Below are 24,699 nucleotides of genomic sequence, written 5' to 3'. Positions count from 1 at the left end.
AGTCCTGTCTCCCTTCCTTGTGCTCAGGTTCAGATAGAATCTAATGTTTGCCTGGTTTTGCAAGCAAACCTTTGAGGACCAAAACATTCCTGCCCCACCAGCCCAGTGGAGCCCCTTTCAAATTCTTTTGGTAGATGAATTACAACCGCCCAAAGGTGTCCACGTTCTAACCCCCAGAATCGGTTACTGTTACCTTATACGCAAGAGGGACTTTGCGGATGTGATTAAGGTAAGGAACTCGAAATGAGGAGATTATCCTGGATTATCTGGGTGGGCCCTAAGTGTAATCACAAGTGTCCTCATAAGAGAAAGTGAGAGGGGGATTTCACTACAGAAGAGGAGAAGGAAATATGACCATGAAAGCAGAGACTGGAGCAATATTTGAAGACGTAGGAAGGAGCCACAAGCTAAGGAAAACAGGTGGCCACTAGAAGCTGAAAAAAGGCAAGAAAACGTATTTCCCCCCTCAGAGCCTCCAGAAGCAGTCAGCCCTGCCAATACCTTGACTTTAGCTTAGTGAAACTGATTTTTGGCTTCTGAACCCCAGAAGTATGAAGCCAGTTACAGAGTAGGAGCTCAGTATTTGTTGACTGTTAGACTTCAGGGACATTTCCTTGTTCACTGTCTGGGTATCGATTCTTGGTCTTCAGCCTCCTCAACTTCTCTGCACCGCCCGACACTGCTGACCACTCTCTTTCTTGATCCTCTCCTTCCCAGCTTTCCTTGACACCCTAGTTTTTGGGTGGTTCCCCAAATTGGGTGGTTCTCAATTCCCAAGGTCCCATCCTTCATCCTCCCACATTCCAATGCCTTCGAGCAGTAGCAATAGTCCAACTCCCCTCAAATATCTATTTCTTGCCTTCTAGACATTTCCACCTGAAAAATCCAAGATTCACCAAACTCACCATGGCCAGAATGGAATTCGACCTCTACCTTGCCACTGCCCAAATCGTGGCCCTTTTTTAGGTCCCTAACTCAGGAGGCACTACTAACCACCAGTTCCTCGAAGCTGGAGCCTCCTAGTTATCTTTAATCCCTCCTTCTCCCTTGGCCTCACATCCAATCAATCACCAAGTATTGTCCATTCTTGCCCAGAACCATCTCTCAATTATGTCCTCTCCTCTGTTACCTCCGTTACCAGTTCCCCAGGACAGACACCCTCTTGTCATCTTTCCCCTGGACTACAGAGTAGTTCCCACTGGTCCCCTGCCTCCAGTCTCTCTCCCTGCACTCTCCCCACCATCCAGACACAAATGCCCCCATATCACTTTCCGGGGGATGATCAAGTCCAAGCTCCTTGACCCCTGCAGCCTCATCTACCATTTCCAACCACAGCCCCATGGTGGTTCCTCCTCTTCTCAAACTGGCCAAATCGGTCTCATCCTTCCGGACTGACTGAAAGTCACCTCTCCTTGAGAACTCTCCTGTAGTGACCCCTCTTTCCTCTGTGCACTTGCACACTTACTTATTAGCCACTTTTCCTAGAAACATATTTTTAATTGTTGTAAAATACTCCTAACATAAAATTTACCATCTTAGCCATTTTTAAAGTGTATAGTTCATGGCATTAAGCACATTGAGGTTGTTGTGCAGCCATCACCACCGTCCACCCACAGAACTTGTTCATCTTGGAGAACTAAAACTCTGTGCTCATTAAACATTAACTCCCCACCCCTCTCCCCCAGTCTCTGGCAACCACCGTTCTACTTACTGTCTCTATGGATTTGACTACTCTAGAAACCTCATGTGAGTAGTATCACACAGTATTGGTCCTTTGTGACTGGCTTATTTCACTCAATATAATGTCCTCAAAGTTTTGTCCATGCTCTAGCGTGTCTTAAAATTTCCTTCCTTTCTAAGGCTGGATAATATTTCATTGTATGTATAGGCCACATTTTGTTTATTGATTGATCTATTGATGGACACTTGGGTTCTTTCCACCTTTGGGCTATTGTGAGTAATGCTGCTATGAACATGGTTATACAAATACCTCTTCAAAACCGTTCTTTCAGGGAACACTTCAGGAAGTAAGACTGGGCAAAGACCTTATAAATAAGACCCCAAAAGCACAGGCAACAAAAGAAAAAATAAACAGATGGGATTCTATACAACTAAAAAGCTTCTGCACAGCGAAGGAAACAATCAAAAGAGCGAAAAGACAGCCTACAGAACGGGAGAAAATATCTGCAAACTATGCATCAGACAAGGGATTAATATCCAGAATATACAAAGAACTCAAACAACTCAACAATAAGAAAACAAGTAAGCCAATTAAAAAATAGGAAGAGGAGCTGAATAGACATTTCTCAAAGGCAGATATACAAATGGCCAACAGACACATGAAAAATGCTCAACATCACAAAACATCAGGGAAATGTAAATCAAAACCACACTGAGGGATCGTCTTAGTCCATTTAGACTGTCTATTATCAAAAAGACAGAGAATAACAAATGCTGGTGAGGATGTGGAGAAAGAGGAACCTCCTACACTGTTGGTGGGACTGTAAATTGGTGTAGCCATTATAAAAAGCGATATGGAGTTTTCTCAAACAACTACAGATTGAGCGACCATACGATCCAGCAATCCCACCTCTGGGTATGTACCCAAAGGAATCATGTTGAAGGGATACCTGCACTCTCATATTCATTGCAGCTCTGTTCACAATAGCCAAGATATGGAACCAACCTAAGTGTCCATCAATGGACAACTGGATAAGGAAAATGTGGTATGTATACACCATGGAATACTACTCAGCCATAAAAAAGAATGAAATTCTGCTATTTGCAGCAATGTGGATAAGCCTGGAGAAAATTATCTTAAGTGAAATAAGCCAGACACAGAAAGAGAAATAGCACATTTCCTCACTCATAACTGGGAGCTAAGAAAGAGAGAGAGAGAGAGAGAGAGAGAGAGAGAGAGAGAGCGAGAGAGAGAGAAAGAAAGAAAGAAAGAAAGAGAAAGATAGATGATAGATAGATAGATCGATGACTGATAGATAGATAGATAGATAGGTAGATAGATAGATAGATAGATAGATAGAAAAAAAAGACCACAATAACATGATGACCTTCCAGAAGAAGAGAATGAACCTAAGAATACTAGAGATGGGGGGAGGGAGGGAGGAAGGTTGTGGAGTGATTGGTCGGGTAAGGGGCCTAAAAAATAATTACAATTTCTAATAACAAATTTGCTAATAATAATACTAAAAGAGAAAAGTAACAGAAAGACAGAAAGGAAGAGAATATGCGTGAGCACAGGGAAAGGTTTGGATGAATATGCCCAAATTGTTAAAAGGCTATGGGGGAGAAGGGTGTACTGAGAAGGTGATATGAAACTTTTTAAGCAAAACAAAACAAAAAAATAAAATGTTATTTAAAAAAAAAAAAAACAACCTTTCTTTCAATTCTTTTGGGTATGTACTTGGAGGAGGAATTGCTAGATCACACAGTTGTTGTATGTTTAATATTTTGGGGAAAGGCCATACTGTTTTCCATAGTGGCTGTACCGTGTTACATTCCCACCGGCAGTGCACAAGGGTTGCAGTCTCTCCACATCCTTGGCAGCACTTTTTTATATAATAGCTGTTGTAATGGGTGTGAGGCGATATCTCATTGTGTTATCAATTTGTACTTCCTTAATGATTAGTGATGTCGATCATCTTTTAATGTGCTTGTTGGCCTATTGGTCACTCTTAAGGAGGGTTGGCAAACTTTTTCTGTGAAGGGTGAGATAGTAAATATTTTAGGCTTAGTGGGCCAGACAGTCTCTGTCATAAGTACTCAGCTCTACCATAGTAGCACAATGGCAGCCATAGACAATATGTTAATGAATGAATATGGCTGGGTACCAGTAAAACTTTATTAACAAAGCAAGTGACAAGCAGGATTTGACTCCAAATTAGTTTGCTGACCCCTGCTCTTAAGGCAAGGAGCACTGGGTTATTAATTTCTGCATTTCATTTCTTCTGTGGGACTGTGAGCTCTCTGAGGGCAAGGGCTCTATCTTGGTCACTTCTGCATCCCTTCGGATATAGCAGGGGCCCAGTTGATATTTTCTCAGTTGGCATCGCTCCTCTCCCCATGGAGAACAAAGCCGGTGGTGTGTGCATCTCCCAGGACCTGCTGCAGGAGGCATCTTGAGAGAGTTGCTGGGAGGCAGGCTGTGGTACAGGACAAAAGCTGAGAGGCCTTTGCTCCCTTTCCTCCTTTTCTCCCCTGACCAGGTCACTCGAGAATGTTCTCTAGGAAATTCTCTGGGCTAAAGCAGCTAGTGTGAAGAAAACTTCTGGGGCTGAGTGGGTAAGAGGCCGAGCTGGCAAAGGGAAAGCTCTAATTTGGTTCCATCATTTGGAGCCTTTTATGATCAATGACTAGGCAGTGCTGGTGAAAACAGGTGCACCCTGGAATGGAAGGTTCTAGTGTCCCCCAACATGCCTCTTTTCTTTCTCACAGTTTCTGACTATCTCTTTGTGCTTTTTGAGCCCTCCCCATTTGAGAGATCAGATTGGAGCCCGTGTCCTGACTTCCTTCCTCCCCGCATGGCACCTTTGCTGCATCAGTCTCCCTGAATCTGAGTGGGGAATGTGGGGTGTATTGGCCAACCCCCTCCCAGTCCAGGAACATATGCACACCGGGACACCAAGAATACCTCTGTCCCTCAGCTTGTCTCTCCTGGACCCCACCTCCAAAGCAGGCTTCCCCACAGCTGCTGGCCCGGACCCCACAGGCTTGTATTTTTAATTAGGCCACAGTCCTCTTTGAAGAGCTGGTGAAAGTTACATGCCCTCTCCCATCAAAAGACACTCACTCATAGAGGCCCCAAAGGCTGCATCCACTTTTTGGAGTTCACATACGTCCCGAGTCCACACGTGAAAGCGAAGTCTATAACCTCTGCTCCAACCCAGTCCTGCTGACTACTCTGATCCCCATTGCTTAGGCTGTTTTGTTTTGTCACCGTTGTTGCTCTAGGATTCCAAGCCAGGGAAGTGATTACCACGTTTCCTGAGCACCCACTTGGTGCTGTAGGGACACTGATTGGCTCTGCCCTAAAGGAGCTCCGGGCCTGGTGGGGGTGGGAAAAAGCACGAGCAGGGAGCAAAACAAGGCAAAGATCAGGGGCCACAGCCTGGGAATTCAGAGAAAAGAGAAGGTTTCCAATTGGAGGACCAGCCAGGCTTTCGGGGGAAAGGGAGCTGGCCATTCTGAACATAGGGACACATGGGGTAGAGGACACTACAGGCAGCAAGGACAACCTGAGCAAGGATATGTATGACAGGGCATGTGCAGGCAAGTGTGGCTCAGTTGGGCTGCAACATGGCAGGAGTGGAGCCCAGTGAAAGAATGTGGAAAGGTGGGTTGGGAGAAAGTCGGGACCCGCTGAAGCACTTTCGGCAGAGGAGAGGCAGGATCTAGGTCTGTTTTAGGCAGGACACCCTGGATGTGCAGAGAGGCTAGATGGGAGGAAGGGCAGGAGAGGAGGCAGGCAGATCAGCTCGGCTGTCCCAGTACACCTGACCTAGGTGCAGACGCGGCCAGCTTCTGAACCAGGTCGGTGTTGATGGGGAAGGAATAGGGACTTCAATGAGAGATCACCCCAGTGGATGTGCAGGACTTGGCAATGGGCTTTTAGCTGTTCCCAAGCCGGGAGAGAACTGCCTTCCCTTGGCCATGATTCTCAGATGGTTCAGGCCACAGGGCAGAGGCACAGGCCTGGGGCCATGCTCCAGGATGCCATTGTAAGCCATGTGCTACAAGGCCTCCCACCGTCAGGGAAGAAACGGGTGGGGGTGGCCCCCAGGACTTCTGACCTGATGAGCTCTCAGGGGTACCGGGGCTGTGGTTTCCTGGCGGATGGACTTTCTCCAAATGAGTGTGTATGTGTGTGGGGGGCGAGATAGGTCTGGGTCAGGAGTGTGGGCAATACGAGGAGCGACCAAAGCACCCACCGGATGGGAAGCGTGTCTGCTTCCACGACTGTTCTGCCCCCTTTGCAACTTCCCTGTGCTGATTTTTTTCTCTTTTCTTTCTTTCTTTTTTTTTTTTTTTTCTCTATCCTTTTGCTGTAATAATTCGTACAACTGTCTGTGGAGTCCTGTGAATCTTCCTAGTGAATGATCAAAGCTAGGAGTGGTCTTTGGGACACCCCAACTCGGATCGTCACTAGATCAGAGGCTTATGTCATGCCTTCACACTGGCCTCCCCTTACACTCTTCAGACCCTTCTGGTGCCCTGATGCACAGGGCTGGAAACTTGGCTGTGACTTGGCAGATTCTGTGTCCCAGAGAAAGTACAGCAGGTGGTGGGCCCAGCTGAAGCAGGGTGGATGCAGGTGAGAGGGGCTGGAAGACACACACTCCTGGGGATGAGTGGCTGGATTCTGGAAGAACAGGGAGCTGCTGCAGTTGAGGGGGGCAGGAAGAATCTGCCTGAAGGAGCCCATGGGCGGGGAGAGAACCAGACCTCTCCTAGGCTCCACGGACCCCTCCTCCACAGTGTGGTCCTCTGAGGCAAGGGCCCACGCACAGGTGAGGAATGCTAATGAGTCAGATCCAGTGGAGAGGAAGCTCCACAGGCCTTGTGTGAGAGCGCCAGGGTTAGAGTCTTGGCTGCACCCCTGACTGGTGGTTTGTTGCTGGGAAAATGATTTACCTCCATTGTGCCTCAGTTTCTTCATCTTTAAATTGGGGATATTAATAGTTCCTACCTCATAGGTTGTTGGGAGGATGTCTTAGTCTGTTTGGGCTGCTATAACAAAATGCCATAAACTGGGTGCCTTATAAACAACAGAAATCTATTTCTCACATTTCTGGGGCCTGGGAATCCAAGATCAGGGCACCCGCTAGTTTCAGATTGTGGGGAGAGCCTGCTTTCTGGTTCATAGACAGTACCCTCTCACTGTGTCCTCAACTGGTAGATGGGGCAGACGACCTCCCTTGGGCCTATTTTGTAAGGGTACTAATCCCATTCCTGGGCATTTTTATGAGCATTCTAACCTGAACATCTTTCTATATCATTCAATATTTTTTTAAATGATGTTTTAATAGGTGCATACATCTTATCATATCATAGGGATATGCCAGTTGTTGTCATAATGACTAAAGGCTGAAGAGGATTCTACTGCTGAGATGCAGCACCACCTGGAGGATCCCCACATGGCCAAAGCCTGTGGGCATACCTGGAAGTAGGGGTGGGGAGGTGTGGGGGAAGTGAAAACACGATGTGCTTGCCAAAGGAGAGCTGCAGTCAGTGCGACTCTAGCAGCCAAGAGCTACTGTAGTCAAAGAGTCCATGGAGGAGACGCAGCGGGGTGGAAGCTGGCCCCAGAAGCTATTAGGACTTGACTAGAAGGTGGCAAAGATGTCCTACATGGCGTTGGGGGGGGCACAGATGCTCTCGGCATTTGAGTGAGGAGCAGAGGATTCACAGAGGGCATTGTAGACAAGAGATTCAGAAAGGTAGGAAGGGGCTAGATCTCAGTGCACCTTGCGTGTTGCCCCAGGAGTTTGGAATCCGTTGGGCAGGTCATGGGAGTGACCTTTGGAAGGCTATTGCCTTTGCACTTGGGGGCGGCTGGAAGCATTTTGGGCATCGATGGTGTTTGAGGCAGAGCCAGCTGGTGTCCTTGTGTTGGGAACCAGTGTCCTGTCTCCTGCTCAGAACAGACACTGTTAGAAAGGAATGCTTTCCTGAAGGAAAACGGCAGCAAGAGCCCTGTTCCTGTAGAGTGTTGCTTAATTGCATGGGTTTCACCTCTGTGTAGTTATCAATGAATCAGCCTTGAGAGAGATGACTTTGCAGTTCATGTCATTGAGCCAGGAGGCCAGCAAGGGCATGTGTGTGAGAAGCAGCTTTGCCTGTGAGCCTCTGGGGGTCTGGGATACAGGGAAGCCCCTGCCAGCCTCTGTACCCTCTGTGCCCACGTGGCTTCTGTGTGTGCCCCTTCAGCACGCCATGATCTTCCAGAGGTCAGGGACGGCACAGCCCATGTTTCACATGGTCTTGTGCATGCTTGTATATCTCACGACTGGGCTGCTGCACCAGGGTTGTCAGTCCTTCTGCACATAAGCTCCTTTGCTGACTTGATTCCTGAATGGAGTTCCAGAGGCTTTTACCACTATGCAACTGGAGGAGGTGACAGAGCTCTACAAGATCATTAGAAAAGATCTTGATATAAATCTTACTACAATTTGCTGTAAAACTTCATATCAGTCTTATTATTCTACAAGAGGCTTTATTTCTTTTTTTCTTCTTGAATCGTGCTAGAAAAAGCCCAGTTTGGTATATGCCAGGCCCAGGGGAGAATGGAGACATGGCAAGCTCCTGGAAGAATTTTGGAGAAAAAAGAATCCCATTCTGTTACGTGGGACCTCTGGGAAAGCAGAAAAGGAGGCTCAGAGGGAAGTCTTTGTAGACTCCACAGAAACATCCAGAAAAGAATATGTTACTTTCTCACTCAAGTAATAACCATGTTTGGACGTAAAACCATCTCCTGCCCATCTTTCACAGTATAAAACTCGACATACATTAAAAACAGAATAATTAGAATGTCATATGTACCAAATAACTACCAGCTCAGAGGAGTCCTGCCCCAATTGGAAACTGAAACCAACAGTGATTTCTAATGTTATATTTTAGATGAAACTAAGCAAAACCACTTTCTTTTTGGATTATGAAAGTCAACAGGCTCATGGTAAAGGCAAGACAAAAACGTTTACAGAAGAAAATAAAAATAAGCTACGACCTCACAACCTCGAAATAATGATTGGCAACATTGTTAGCATATTACCTTCCATTATACCATATATATATATAAAAAAAGGGATTTTGCATCGATACAATTGTATTTTGACTTTTTTAGCATTATAACATGAAAATTTTCTCTTGTCATTCAGTACTTTTTTAAATGATGTTTTAATAGCTGTGTACATTTCATCATGGGGATATGTCAAAATATACTTCACTGTATTCTTACTGATGGAAATTTGGAGGAACTTTAGTTTTTCGTTATGAGAAATAATGTTTTGATCAAAATGCTTACACAAAAACTTTCTTTTTTAATCTCTGATTTTTTTTTTCCTTTTCCCCTCTGGCTACTTGTAAGATTTTGTCTTTGTTTTCTAAAATTTAGTTAAATGTCTAGGTATGGATTTCTTTTTACTTATTCTGCTTGAGATTTGTTGGGCTTCTTGAATCTGTGGGTTGATGTCTTTTCCTCAGTTCTGGGATGTTCTCAAACATTAGCTCTTCAAACATTGCCTCTGCTGTTTCCTCTTCTCTGGGAATTCACAAATCTGTGTCAGACCTTATCTTTGTACTCTCTATGTCGCCTGCCTTCTTTTGTGTATTTTCCATCCTTTTTTCTGTATGTGCTTCATTCTGGATAGTTTCTTCTGACTTGTCTTCTAGTTCAGTTATACTCTCTTTAGCAGTGTCCGATCTACTGTTAAACTAGCCACTGGGTTCTTAGCCTTAGTTACTGAATTTTTTGGCCCTAGATTTGTCTGTGTTTTCTTTTTCAAACCTGTTGTGTGTCACCTTTTACAATTTTCAGTTTCCTATAAAGATCTTGCCTTTTGTCTCCTTGAGCATAGTAAACATGGATACTTTGCAGTAGGTCTGATAGTTCCCATACCTAGAGGTCCTGTGCCTCCCTTTTTGTTGTCTACTTCCACAGGTCTTTTGATCTCCTGACTCCTCATACTTTTGATTATCTTTGAGTATGTGTTAGAGATGTTGTTAAACGTTGTATTTGAAAAGAAATATTTTCCGAATTAATTGAAAACCTAGGATGATGTTATCTGCCACTCATGAGAATTTTTACTTACTTTTGCCAGGAACACGGGAGCAGGCCCTGCTCCCCTTAATTGATATCCAGGGTTTGGGGTTCTCTGGACCCCCTAGAGGAAATGAAGTGGTCTTGCAGTCTGTGGGAGGATTTCTAGGTGGATTTCAGGTGGTTTTCTAGGTCACAGTTACTCTTAGGGATAGACAATCAGAGTCCTAGCCAGAAATGGAGGGTGGTTTACCAGGTTGCTCATCATTGCTGGGTACTGAAGTCCAATTTTTGACTCTCTGGCCATTTTTGGGGTTGCTAAAATTGCAGCTCAGCCTCTGAGCCCCTTTGTGGACAAGAATAAGCCTCAGGACAGAAGTAAACGCAGTGCCAGTCTTCTTTCTGTCTCTATTTTCTGATCTCAGCCAGATCACAACCCAATAATTTCCACTTTGCTCATTTTTAATTGTTCCATTAAGATTTTTAAAAATCTTATCTAGTTTCTTTAGTTGTTTTTAGCTGTAGAGTTGGCCCAGATTATATAATCTGACATTCTCAGAGGGAGAAATTCTTCTTCTTCTTTAGGAAAAATTTCTAGGAGTAGAATTTCTAGGTCTAAGACATATGTATTTTTAAGACTCATGAGACAGATTGCCACAATCCTGTTCAGAAAAGTGGGTTTCCTTATGTGAGCCCTTTGCTCTTTTTTTCTCTGCTAGTTTCCAATTGATGTCTTAGAGTCCAGTCATTTTTCTGCGTACTTTAAAACCCGTAGCCTGTTTTAAATTTTAGTTGCACACCAGATGTAAAAAAATGGGGACTTCATTTCCCCATATTTGAATTCAACTTGTTCTCTAGCTCTTGTTTTCACTGATGATGGAAAAGTAAACTACTCTTTTTTGTTTCAAGATAACTCAGTTTCTTCCAGTTGAAAACTCAACTCCATCTCTCCCAGGACAATTGCTCCATTAAATCGGGATTTAAAAAGTATTCTTTGTAAGGGCTCCTCTTCGCCCTTGAAGGTGCCCCCTTTCCCGCCTCCCCTCTTGAGTAGCACGGGAGCGGGGGGAGCTGGGGAGCGGGGCTGGAGCTGCCCAGTGGTGGTGGGAGAAGTGTCTGGGCTGCAGGCTGGCCTCTGCTGCCCTGTCTCCCACCTCCCAGTCTTGAAGGTTTTGTCCCCTCTGTGTTCACAGTGCATGTCCACGGTCCTGGTCCTGTACTCTGGTCACAGTATTCACCCTTCTGTACCTCCTTATCCCCTGAATCCTCTAGGGAGCCAGCCTGTTCAGCCTTTGGCCACCTCTGCCCCTCAGGATTTCCTGCATGTAAGGAGCTGGCTGTGGGCACTGAGAGCGTTATGTTGGGTCCTCTGTGTGCCTAAGCATCACCCTACCATTTCTGCTCCCCTACCTGGGGCATTCTGCAAGATATTCACCCTCCCCCAGTTGCTAGGTGAGAAGCAACACACGCATCTCCTGTGCCATCCCATCTTCAAGCCTGTCTGCAGGATTTCTTGGCCCACTCCCTGTATTCCAACCTGAGCAGGAGGTGAGGCTGAAACTCCCCTGGAGAGGCCTTCTCTAATGTCAGTCTCCTCTCTCTCCAGACTTTGCCCCCAACCCAGGAAGAATGTCTCCTTTTAGGGTTGGAAACATCCCCTATGTCAGTGGTTCTCAACCCTGGTTATACTTTAGAATCAAATTTGAATGCAGAACAATCGAATAAGAGTGTCTGAGAATGAGCCCAAGCCCAGGTAATTTTCTAACGCTCTTCAGCTGCTCTTAAGGTGAGCCAGCATCGAGACCTGGGCAGCCGTGTCACTGTCTCCACCCCTGGCTTCACCTGGCTGCCGTCCTGGATGTTTAAGGGAGGCTTTTGGAATTTAGAAAGTGCTTTTCTGTCCCTGGAGCATGGCTCATGCATTTCAATCCTGGCTTCCAGACTGTGGTTTCGGAAATGAGCTTCGAGAGTTGGTTTTATAATCATGACAGAAAAGTAGCATCTCCTTTCCTTCTTTCCATCCCAGCTCTGACAGTCTTAGCTCATCTCAAGGCTATGACTGCTTCTGGATGAAATGGCAAATCCGGAATAGAAAAGTCTTCTCATGTATTTCAAAGTAAATTATGCTATTATGTGACTACTTTCTTATAACTATTTTTCTACTGATGTAGCCCTTAAATAAGCAAGGCCATCAGAAAACTGTGTTCCTCCTTGGACCTCATTGTGGCCCTGAAAACAGTTCCTCTCACTTTACTGTCCCTGGGCCACACCATGAGCCGGTGCTGAGGAGTGTTTTAAGAAACAGATGTGTGGAGCCTGTTGTGTTTACTGAAGTGCTGTTGTAAGGAGACTGCTCACCAGGCTACTCAGTAGAGAAGTCCCTCTTGGGTCTTAGTGGTCAAGTAACTGTACTTCCCTTCAAAACATCTTCTAGACATTAACAGATCAATGCAGTGCACGGTGGAGAATTTTTTAATTTTTTTTAATGGAAATGTATTGATGGCTCGTATTTATGGGGTATAGAGTTATATATCAATACATGTATACAATGTGTGATGATCAAATCAGGGTAGTTAGAATATCCATCACTGCAAAAGTTTATCATTTCTTTGTGATTTAACATTTGAGCTCCTCTCTCCTAGCCATTTGAGAACATACAATAAATTGTTGATTATAGATCCCTTAGCACTACAACACTAGAACTTATTTTTCCTGTCTAACTGCAATTTGGGGTTCATTAACCAACCTCTCATTATCTCTCTCCCTCCTCCCCTTCCCAGCCTCTAATAACCACAATTCTCTCTACTTCTAAAAGTTCAACTTATTATTATTTACTTTTTAGCTCACACATGTGAGCTCACACATGTGAGTTAACATAATGTCTTCCAGGCGCATCCACGTTGCTGCAAATGACAGGATTTCCTTCTTTTTGGTGGCTGAATAGTATTACATTCTTTGTGTGTGTGTGTGTGTGTGTGTGTGTGTGTGTGTATTCACCACTTTTTCTTTATCCATTCACCTGTCGATGGACACCTAGGTTGAGTCCATATCTTGGCTATTGAGAATAGTGCTCCAATAAACATGGGGGTGCAGATATCTCTTCAGTATGCTAATTTCCTTTCCTTTGCAATCCAGTGTTTCTGTCTGCAGCTCAATTGTGGTCCACCTTTATCAGGTATATCGTGTGTCAAAGCCTACATTTTCTATGCTAAACTTACCCTTGTATCGTTTTATCTTGCTCTTCATCTTTTTATTCTCAATTACTTAGTTTTCATTTCATTTTATCCTATAGAATCTACGTTTACATAGGATGTTCTGCAACCCAGAAAAATTCTCCACCATGCACAAAGTCTCAATACTCTCCCTTTCTTTCTAGAACAATTTGTGTTGCTAGCCTGGTGCCATTTTAAAACGCATAGCTCAAAGCCTTTATCACAGTTGTTTTTACGTCAGCCCTGGAAGTTGGAGAGGGATACTGTCCCCCCTTTACAGATGAGAAGGAGGCTGATCTAGCTTCCAAGTCTTTCCTCCACCCGAGTCGCTCATCTGTCCTTTGCAAAGTTACTTTCTGGCCAAGGGCTCAGTATCATGTTCAATGTTGAGTCTGCAATCCCCTCCAGGGCCTCGTGTTCTAGAACAGAGGCTGGCAACATTTTTCTGTAAAGGGCCAGATAGGAAATACTGTAGCCTTTATGAGCCAGGGGGCAAAATCGAGGATTCTGTGTAGGTACTGGCAAACAAGAGCAAAAACCGATTTCCACAAATATTTTACTGACAAAATCCAAAATGTACTAATAATTGGTACAACTTTCTTATAATCCGGGTCTAGAAATGAGAATAATTGAATTTGTTGTGGCAAGGCGCATTTTACTTCACTGAAGTTCAAAGTTAATGTTCCCATCATCAAATCGATTAAAAATGTTCATCTATAAAACACATTCTTAGCTCTGGCCAGACAGAAACAGGTGGTGTAGTTTGCCGATGCCTGTTCAAGATCTTTCTTTTTTCTCTTCCCCAAAACATTCACCCAACCACATCTCATCTCACAAGATAGCTAAGTAGATACTTAAAAAATATATAAAGTGTTGATGGCTGATAATGACTTAACGTGTTACCACTTTTTATGAAACACCATGCTTTTACAAAAATACTTTTCAAAGGATTATCTGCACATCAGTTTCTCAAAGCCTAAAGAAAATATGATTAGCAAAGAGCAAAAGTGTTATGCTGAGAAAATTGCTTGTGGGAAGCATCTTACTAGAGAGTTTTGGTATGGTCTTTGTTCTAACAAAGCAATCCCAGGCAAAATCGGTCAGTCAAGGAAATGCGGTTGGGACTGACATGTGCAATCCCCACTGGCATTTTCTGCATCTGTGAAAAATCACACCCCAGAGAGATGAGATTTCCTTTATCCTCCAAAAGGGAAGGCTCTTAATACCCAGACAGTTCACTTCCCGATCTGGAGGAATCTGTGGTTTCAGCCTGAGTTATCTTTTCAGCACCAAACGTGAAAGTGCTGCCTCCATTTATCAGCAAAGCACTAGCCTTTGGGTCCTATTTTCTTGTGAGATATTTGCGTGCTGGATATGGCATTTGATTTTTTAAAAGGCAGCAGTACTTACCCTTTCAGTATTTATACGGATAGCACAGGCAAATGGAACCCTGAGTATTGAATGACTGCACTGTTCCAGTTGAGAATTCTATACCAGCCAGCGACTCCTTCCCCCAGATTGTAGTTTTAGTGTTTAGCAGCTGCAAGTTCCCAGAAATCTTCAAAGCGGGACCACTGATTCCACCCTGCATGAGAGCACTTAGCTGCTGCCAGTTTTAGGCGATATGGTCTGGGAGGCAGCGGGGGTGCCTGTGCGGGGGAAGGGGTCAGATGACAGCAGATAGGACTGGCTCCGCACTTCCTTGCATGTGTCTGCTGTTGGCCAGTTCACTTGACCACCGAGCCAAGGTTTCCCCAGCCACATAATGGAGCTACTCTCAGGAAAGGACACTGTGGCCTGAGTGGTGTGCCCACCTGGCTCTCCTCTCCTTCCCTGCCCTGTCTTTTGGTCACCTCAGCACGGGTGCCTGTGCCAGCTGCTGACCGAGCAGGCAGCATCTGCCTCAGACACTCGTCCGATTGATTAGGAAATGCTGTAGAGAATTCACAGTGTAAGATATTATAACAGTGCTCTGAAACACACTAGTTTCCTCTTATCCACAGTTTTGCTTTTTGCTGCTTCAGTTATCCACGGTCTGAAAATATGGAATGGAAATTCCAGAAATAAACCGTTCACGAGTTTCAAATCACAAACCGTGCTGAGTAGCATGACGAAATCCCTCACCATCTGCTCCATCCTGCATGGGACATGACTCGCCCCTTCGTCCAGTGGATCCACACTGCGTTCACCACCTGCCCGTGAGTCACTTAGCAGCCGCAGCCACGATCAGATCGACTGTCGTGGTGTTACAGGCTGGTGCTCACATCACCTCTATTTGACTTCAGCATGGCCCCAAAGCACAAGAGCAGCAATGCTGGCACCTTGTTATGACTGTTCTGTTATTGGCTATTGTTGTTCATCTCTTACTGTGCCATAGCATATATAGGGTTCAGAACAAGCTGTGGTGTCAGGCATCCTCTTGGGATCTTGGAACGTGTCCCCCGTGCATAAGGGGAGACTGCTGCAAGTGAATTTTGATTAGGCAAGCTATTTACTGCCAAAGAAGTTGACAATCCTACCAGAATACCCAGTGCTGAGTATACCTGGAGAGCAAGATTTGCAGCAATTCATACAAAGACAGCTGCAGGGATGGAGTTGAGTTTTATGAGCTCTTCCTGCATGTGGGGTGTTGCGAGAAGGTGCTCGGCACCCAGGCCTTGCTGATCACTGATGCACGGCGGAGACCAAAGAAAACAGCAGGTGTTTGAGGCTGAGGTCAGAGGACAGCAGGAAGTCCCAACAGGGCAGGCCAGCAAGAATCATGGGAAGGGGGAACAGGGTAAGCCCCGATACCCAAGTCAAGAACCATCAGTCAGATGCACATTTGGAGACATGGTCACCAGTGGCTGGGGTCAAGGACAGTGGCAGGAGGTGTAAGGCGGCAAAGAAAAGCGAGGGGAGACACAGCACCGATACCCAGTGGGGACCGAGCAGCCTGCCACACAGTGCCAGGCCAGCAGCCAGGCAGGGGCTGAACAGGGGAGGGAGGGCAGGTGGAGGAGAACACAGCACAGCAGGCCAAGTTTCTGGCTCCTTCTGTCCTGTAAGAGTACCTGCTCCTCCCACTGACAGCCCACGGATGCGTAACACCGGGCTTCAACCAGAAGCCACATTTACTAAGGAACAACAAAAAAATAGCGTCTGTCTGCCCACTAGGATGGCACCCTGTGTTTTTACAGCCTCAAGTGCTTGGGACTTAGTCTAACAAAGGATTTCTGGACTGCTTCATAATGCTTGCTGACAGGATTAGCGAATGAATGAGTGCTCTCATCCCTGCTCAGAAACCTTCCTCTGCGGATGGTGACAGGGCGTTCAGAGCTGAACAAGGCCAGGAGCTGTGGGGACATGGAATTCCACACACACATGCCTTTGGAGTTCCCTGCAGAGGCACAGACTGCAGTCGGGGGGGAGGAGAGGAGGTGGCCCGAGCTTGGGCTGGGCCATCTGCGGGCAGGCACCCCGCATCCCCTCCACTACTGGCCACACAGGCATTTCCCTTGGGGACACTCTGACTGCCCCACTCTATTCCCTCGGGTGTTTGCACACACTTGCCCCCGGTGCTCACCTGAGTGCGCACACCTGTCCGCTACAAGGGACAGACTTTCTTACTTCCCTTCCCCTCCCTCCTGGAACTCAGGCCCCCGCCTTGCCCTTCTAACTGGAGAGCCGAATTATCTCCTGGAGCGACACCTTTGCCAGATCCTTCCTCCCCAGCTTCTCCCTCCCTGCCCACCCCCTTCCCTTAAGTCCTTCATCCTTCTACTTCCTTTAAAGCTCTCGGTTACAGCACTCATGTGTCGAGTGCACTGTCTGTTTTTACTGTCTCATCAGATTCTCACTGCGGTCCTATTAGGTCCTATCAGGGTAGAGTCCTAGGCACAGTGTACTGATGGAGAAGCTGAGTCACAGATGGCAGGATAACCGTGCAGGGCAGCAGGACTTCTGGCTAGTGTGCCTTCCCTAAGGTGGGGGCCTGTGTTCGTCTGTGCTCTGCTGCTGTCACAGAACACCACACACTGGGATATTTACAAACAGTGGAAGTTTATGTGGCTCACGGGACCAGAGGCTGGGAAGTCCAAGAGAGGGTGCTGGCATCGGGCAAGGTCCCTTGTGCTGCATCATCTCGTGGCAGAAAGCAGAGGGTGGACGGGCAAGTGAGTAAGAGAGAGGAGACTGTGCCAAAAACGTTCTTTTTATCAGGCACCCACTCCCACGGTAACTGACCCACTCTCACAGTAACAGCATTCATCACCTCTTAAAAGTCCCACCTCTCGACACTGTTACAATTGCAGCTGAGTTCCAACAAGACTTTTGGAGGGGACATTCAGACCATGGCAGGGCCTGTGTTCCCACCCATCCACGGTTCTCATGTCAGTTGACCCAGCTCGAAAATGTGGGGGTTGAGCTGAAACTTGAAATATTTGGGGATCTTGTCACCAGAGTGCTGGAAAGTTTGTCTTCAAGAGGAGAAGGTAAGAATGGACATAGGTGCTCCCCTCCACTCTCTTGCACTCCCTTCTAATGGCATTTAGAAATTCAGGGGTCACTTTTACAAGATAATATGACAAAGGAAGCTTGAGGATTGTTGTCACCAGTTCCATATTATTTGTTCTGGTAAAATACACATAATTTAATATTTACCATCCTTATTAGTCCATTTCTGCTGCTTATAACAAAATACTTGGAACTGGTTAATGCATAAAGAAACAATGTTTGTTGCTTATGGTTTCAGACGCTGGGAAGTCCAAAGTCTAGGGAATACATCTGGTGATGCAGCGTGTCACATTGTGAGGAAGGCAGGAGCAGAGAGAGAGACTCTCGCACGCTCTCCTTTTAAAGCCCTCAGATCCATGCCCATGACCACCATTATTAGTTCATCCACTACCAGCATGGTCCTAAGAATCCAATCACCTCTTCAAGGCCCCACCCTTCAATTACCGTAATAGGATTTCCCACCCTCAACTCTTACACTGGGGATCAAGCTTCTAATATGTAAAACTTGGGGGACACAATTCAATCCATATCACCACATTAAAGTGTACACTTCAGTAGCATTAAGTCCATTCACAGTGTTGTGCAACCATCACCATAACCTACTCCTAGAACTTTTTCATCACCCCAGATGGAAACCTTGTACCCACTAGCAGTCACTCCCCGCTAACCCCTCCACCCAGCCCTAGCAACTACCAATCTGCTTTCGGTCTCTATGGATTTGCCTGTTTGGACATTTCATGTAAATGGAATTATGTAATAAATAGCCTATCCTTTGCAGTAACCTCAAATGTCAGTAGGCCGAAAAATTTTTCCTGCTTTTGATGCATGGGCAAAATCTTAACCTGCCCGTCTCTGCTACTCTCCAAACACCAAAACATCTACCTGTACGGGTGCCATTAGACACACTGAGAGCCAAGACTTGCGTGTGGGGCAGATACATAGGTCACGGGCACTGAAAAGATCGTCATTTCTTTCATTTGTAATCAGAGCTATCATAAACACCAAGGAACTGCTCCTCTGAGGATTTCAGGGCTTTAGAAGTTTAGCTTTAGTAGATTTTTGCTCCACAGTGATTTCCATGGTCTTTCCTCATCTACCATTTATGAGGGAGATGACATAACTGAACTGTTTCCCCCTATGTCCTAATATAACGTTGAAATATGAATTTACATGTTGAAGTCTTAACTCCTAATGTGATGTATTTGCAAATGGGGCCTTCAGCCATTAGGTAATTAGGTTCAGATGAGGTTGTAAGTGCGGGGGCCTTCATGATGGAATTAGTGCCCTTATAAGTAGAGACACCAGAGACCTTGCTTGCTCTCTCTTTCTGACATGTGAGGACACCTGGAGAAGGTGTGCATCTCCAAGCCAGGAAGAGAGCCTTCACCGGGCATTGAATCTGCTGGTACCCTGATCTTCGACTTCCCAGCTTCCAGAAATATGAGAAATAGATTCGGTTGTTTAGGCCACCCAGTCTATGGTATATTGTTATGGTAGTCTGAGCTCACTAATGTAAGAAGCTTTGGTTTTTGACCATGTGGGAAAGCTCATTCATCTATGTATGTGTTAAGTGTTTAGTTTCAAATGAGACATCCCATTAACATCCTACTGTAATATCAGGGTGGTTTCAAAAACTCTCACTTCAGGGTGATATCCTAGGAACTGGTACCTTATGTTCCAAATCAGACTCCAACCACCAGCTTATCTGGAAAATATTTGGAGAATGTGCTGAAGACATCCAGAGGGATGATTAGGTGTATAAAGATCAGTATTTAAAGTCAAAGGGATTTTGCTGTCAGAGGGGACTTCTGCAAAGAGTAAAAATGCTGTATGTTAGGGGTAGAGCAGGTGATTCTTGGCTGTCCCACTGGGAGCAGGGTGCAGCCTTCAGAGGATGCAGCCATGAAGAGCTGGGAAACAGGCCAGATTCCAGAGTTGGATAGTAGGACAGATGGGCGAAGACTAGGAGAAGGCCACAGCATTGCAGAAAAGTGCTGGGACTGTGCAAAAATGTTGGCACCTGGGCAGAATTGGCTCTCAAGGAACCACAGCCAATCCCCAATTGTGTTTGATGTGCATTGTCACCTTCCTTCTTGTGTTAGTCAGCTCCTTCTGCTATATATGATAAAATGCCATTGACTGGGTAGCTTAAACAACAGACATTTGTTTTCTCACAGTTCTGGAGGTTGGGAAGTCCAAGATCAAGATGCCAGTATAGGGGGTGTCTGGCGAGGGCTCTATTCCTGGCTTGTAGACAGCCACATTCTCCATGTGTCTGGATGGCGGGGAGGGTCTGGTGCCTCTTCTTATAAGGGCTCCAATCCCATCATGAGGGGCTCCACTTTCAAGACTTCATCTTAACCTAATTACCTTGGGCTTCCCTAACAAAGTAATGTAGACTGGGCAGCTTAAACAACAAGAAACTCATTTCCTCACCGTTCTGGAGGCTGGAAGTCCAAGATCAGGGTGTGGGCAGGGATGGTTTCTCCTGAGGCCTCTCTTTTGGGCTTGTAGATGGCCATCTTCTCCCTGTGTCTTCACGTGGTCTTTCCTCTGTGCATATCTGTGTTCCAATCTTCTCTTCTTATAAAGACAGCAGTCATACTGGAGTAGGGCCTGCTCTAATGACCTGATTTTAACCTAATAACATTTGTAAAGATCCCATTTCCACATACAGTCACATTTTGAGGTACTGGGGGTTAGGAGTTTTGTGGCAGACACAATTTTGCCCATAACACCAGGGATCCCGCCCCAGTCCTGTTGCTTACTAGCCATGTGGTTTCAGGAAAATTACCAAAGCCCTCCGAGCTTCAGGTTCATCATCTGTGAAATGGGTGTCCTAATGTGTTTGTCTTGTAGGACTGTTGAAATGTATGAAATGCATGCAAAGCACTTGGCACAGTGTCTGACATGTATTAGACTTTCAATGCTTGGCACTTATCTGTATCACTATTCGGACCTCAGATCCTACTAGCCTCTCCTCTGGGAAAGTTAGTTATTGCTTTTGTTTTCATCTAGGAGACCTCACAGAGTATGCAGCACAATAGTACAAGGAATACCAATTCAGCCATAAATGTTGCTTGAAAGATAAAACTAGGTGAGATTTCCATCCTAGATGATCTATTATCTCATGTGGGTTTGTGGAAGTCTTCCCCAGCTGGATGCAACTCAAAGCTTGTAGAATCTGAGTCAAGGACGAAACTCTTCCCATTCTCCCAGCTGCTCTTCCATTCATACCCCTATTTTCGATAATCCCCCTCCCCACCAAAAATTCAGCCCTTGCTTACAATTGCCCTAACTGCCTTCCAGATAACCTAATTAAAATGGCATTTTAATGGGGCTGGCTCTGCTTGTCCCAGTCAGGCAGAAGAGTACCTGGCCAGTGGCTTCTAGGCCTCACCTCCTGGGAGATTCACTCTTATTTCTCAGGAAACCCTTGCACGTGGTGGGTATAAATCACCTACTTCCTGCACTGTGTTCAACTGCAACTAGGACAGGAGTGCAGGACACTTTCCATACCTGCCCCAGGTGGAGATTTCTCTCTGCTCCATCCACCATCCAAAAGGAACTGCTCAGAGAAGATTTCCAATCCAGGCTCTGCTCGCAGCCCTAAGACAAAGCGTCTGAGAGCCTGGCCCCTGCCACCACCCAGCTTCAGTGCAGGCAACTCCCACAGAGGGAAGTGCAGCTTCCAAAGCCACAGGCTGGCTTGGCTCAGGACATTTACAGTCGACTGCTCTCATCTGGAGCCCCACCTTCTGCCTAACCCTTTTCTACTTGTTCTGTAGGATTTAGAGGACATCTCACCACCTTCCCGATATGGCCGCTGCTCCTAGGCTCAACCACCCTATGGGTTGGGCTTATCCTAATATCTCCACGACTAACACAGGGCCTTCCAGAGAGCGATGCTCAATAAATGTTTGCAGAATAAACGAGTTGTGAGCAGTGGTTTCATTTATGGAGATGCAATTTCTCCTACATCATGGAAGAACACAAGCAAATCCAGGTATACATATATATTTTAATTTCACAGAACAACAGAGTTAAAGGGAAAAGGAAGCCAAAAATTACTGATTTCTTACTTTTTTCTCTATTTCTTGACCTCATCTTATTTTGTTAAGTTTTTTCATATTTCCAAGTAAATTCCTATTCCGATGCCATGCTCTCTTGTTACAGACCACAAAAGAAGATTTCAATTTGTTTTATGAAATAGCAAAACTTTTACTACTGAACTGGATAAAGAGTAATAAATGTGTGATCAATGTCATTCATAAACTTAGTTTCATAAGCTAATTAAACCTTCCATTTAAAGGAATAACATTTGAAAAATTCCCAACTGAAAACAAGAGAAAGCTCCAAGTTACCCTTATAGTACAGGAAACCAAAGCTGTTTGTTATTCACTCTATTTCCCTAGCCCTACACTATCTTTCTACTAAAAACAGTGACTGCTATTTTCAAACACAGTGGAGAATCTACCTTAGACTTCATCTGGGCTTAGAGAAGCTTCAAGGTGTGCCACTAGAACTGGTACCGGCTGTGGCAGAAGTGCCATTTGTGGTGGCAATTCCGGCCTGGGCGCTTTCTTCCTCATCTCTCAGAGCCATCTGATACAAGTGTGGGAATAAACTGGGGAAAGTAATATTGAACTGGGCCAAATGCTCCAGAACTTCCATCTTGCTGGTTTCAGCGTGGGCACGTGGGCCCCACAGGAACCGATAGCACACAGGATCACTGTTGGGCACCTGCCGGTACTCCAGGTAGTTTTCCTGCACCCAATCTTCGGTGATGAGCTTCCTGGGCTCTCCATAGATGGGGTGCTCCCTCCCAGGACACAACCCCAGCACACCCAGCACATACCACATGCTCTTCTCAGAGGTGCAGTCGCCCTCCATGAAGACCAAGCCCAGGGTGATAATCAGGAGGCCGGTCTTGGGCACGCTCTGGTCATCGCTCTGCATCCCATCGTAGGTGAGGCCCAGGGAGGTGCTGAGGATGTAGGAGTGGCTGGCAGGGTCCACTTCCTTCACTGCAATGCCATAGACAATCTCCATGTACTTAGAGACTTTGCTGAAGATGGCAGGGAATTGGTCCTCGTAATTTTTGAGGACTCCATTCAGCATTTCTTCCTTTGTGATCAGCTCCTTCTTTCGATACTTGAGGAGCAGGAGATTAAGCAAATCATACATCATCTCCTGTGGTGCACCCTGGAGCAAGTACTCAGGGAATCCCACATCCTGTGAGCTGCTCGGGCCCTCCTCTTCTTGGATGCTGGGGCTCTCGCTTGCCTGGCTCCATGGAGGGGAGACAGCGGCAGTGGGGGATGAGCAGACACTCTGAGGACTCTGGGGAGGACTTGGTGTTCCAGCAGTAGGCACGTCCTCCGGGGTGCCTGGGATCAGAGGAGAGGTGGAGGCAGAGGAGTTGGAGGAAGAAGAAGAGGGGGTGAACACCTCCATGTCGTCCTCATCACCAGGAACCTGCGCACCCACCAGGGCTGGTGCCTCTCTTTGGGCCCGAAGGTCTTCCTCAAGCTCGCAGAGCTGACTCTTGTCACAAGAAGGCATCGCGACTTTCCCTGGGGGCAGAAAACAGGAGTGTGGGCTGGAGTTGGGTAACGGGGATGGGGATGCATAGGCCTGGAGGAGAGAGAGAGCGGTTGAGTGGCCTCAGCCTAGAACCACACCCTAGGGGGCTCTGACAAAGGCCTACTTACAGGTCTTCTCTTTCACTGGTGCTCTAGGGCCTCACAGGGCTCCTGTCCTCCTGGTCGGCCTGTCTCCTGTGGACATGAAGGGGGAATGAGACGGCTCTGCAGGGTGCAGCCAGCAGAGAATGAGGGTCCAGCACTGACAGTTGTGTGGGTGGGGCCGGGAACTGTGGGGTCCCCTCTGTTCTGGGGCCAGTGGGGCTCTTGTAACTCATTCAGGGCATGCACCTCACATTGACGCCTGGCTCTCCTGGGCCTCCTCTGCTGTGACCTGAGGACACTGCCTCAGACCAAGGTCTCACCTCTCAGTTCCTGGAGCTCCTGTAAGAGGAATAGAGGAAGTCCTCAAGCTGCAGACTGCAAGGACACCTTGGACTCCCAGTGCCGACAGGAGGGGTGGGCCGGACTCTGTGAGGTCCCCACTCCTCTGTGGTGAATGAATGGTCCCCTTCATACTCACTCAGAGCCCTCACCTTTACGTCGGCAGGACCCGGACCCAACCCTTCTGCTGGCCTGAGAAACTCTCAGAACAAGAACTCACACCCCTGATATGGAACAAAAGCCAGAGAGGGGCCCACATCTGGCCACACATGCCCAGGGCATCCCAGGGAGGACCGCAGGAGGTGCCCAAATTTAGTGGGATCTATGTGTCCTGGAGTGAGCGGTCTGCGTGATATCACCTTTATGTCTGGCAGGTCCTGGGACTCTCCCTCTGCTGACGTGAGGCCACCTTCCTTATGCCAAAGCCCTGTCTCCATGAGACACTGGAAAAGGAAGTGAGAGCCCAACCACCCGCTGTTCCCTGGGTCTTCCCATGGCTCACAGAAGGAACAGGGAGGCGCTGGAGTCGTGTGTGTTCTGGTCTGGGTGGTCCTCTCAGCCCTCACCTTGACTCCTGGTAGGGCCTGGGACAAATCTCTCTGTCAATCTGAGCATGGCCCTCTCAGATCAAGGTCCTCTGCCCTCTGAGACTCCTGAGCCAGAAGTGAGGCTCAGTCTGAAGGCCTCCCCACAGTCTCCTGGGCTTACATCAGGGCTACGGTGGATATTTGTGGGGCCCTCTTTATGTTCTGGGCTGGGGATACCTTCAGTCCTCACCAAAATCTCTTCCCTTGACATATCCTGCGATTCCTCCCTCAGCTGATCGGTTGTCTCTCTCCCTTCTGGTCCAATCTCACCCCTAAAACCAAGGCCCTCAGCTCCCTGAAAACCCCAAGCCAGAAGTGACAAGGTGTCATGTCCTGGGTGGGTCACCCCTGCCTGGGGTCTCAGAGAGTAGAGAACAAGGGACCACTGCATTCTGTGGGGTCCTTTCTTTTGGGAGTTAGGGGTTACCTTCAACTAGATCTATCACCTTGACTCCTGGCTAAGCCTCAGATGACTCCTTCTGTGACCAGATGTGGCTCTCTATGCTGACCTGAAGTGGCCCCTCAGACCAAGACCTTCACCTCCCTGAGAGGCCCAAGATAAAAGTGAGGGTGCATCGTATCTGGGCACTTTGGCCCAGGATGTC

At 46.7% G+C, this 24,699-nt stretch overlaps 1 protein-coding gene across 1 annotated transcript; it reads right to left on the bottom strand.

Annotated features, from left to right (window-relative positions):
* Nucleotides 1-21,984: 21,984 nt before the first annotated feature.
* LOC134368353 (melanoma-associated antigen 4-like) lies at nt 21,985-23,043 on the bottom strand. The gene has a single exon (XM_063084878.1). It carries the CDS (start codon nt 23,041-23,043, stop codon nt 21,985-21,987), a length of 1,059 nt encoding a protein of 352 aa, XP_062940948.1.
* Between the last annotated feature and the right edge of the window lie 1,656 nt (nt 23,044-24,699).

This window comes from Cynocephalus volans, chromosome X, assembly GCF_027409185.1.
Source record: "Cynocephalus volans isolate mCynVol1 chromosome X, mCynVol1.pri, whole genome shotgun sequence".
NCBI classification, from domain to species: Eukaryota; Metazoa; Chordata; class Mammalia; order Dermoptera; family Cynocephalidae; genus Cynocephalus; species Cynocephalus volans.
This window is presented reverse-complemented; position numbering and strand designations above follow the sequence as displayed.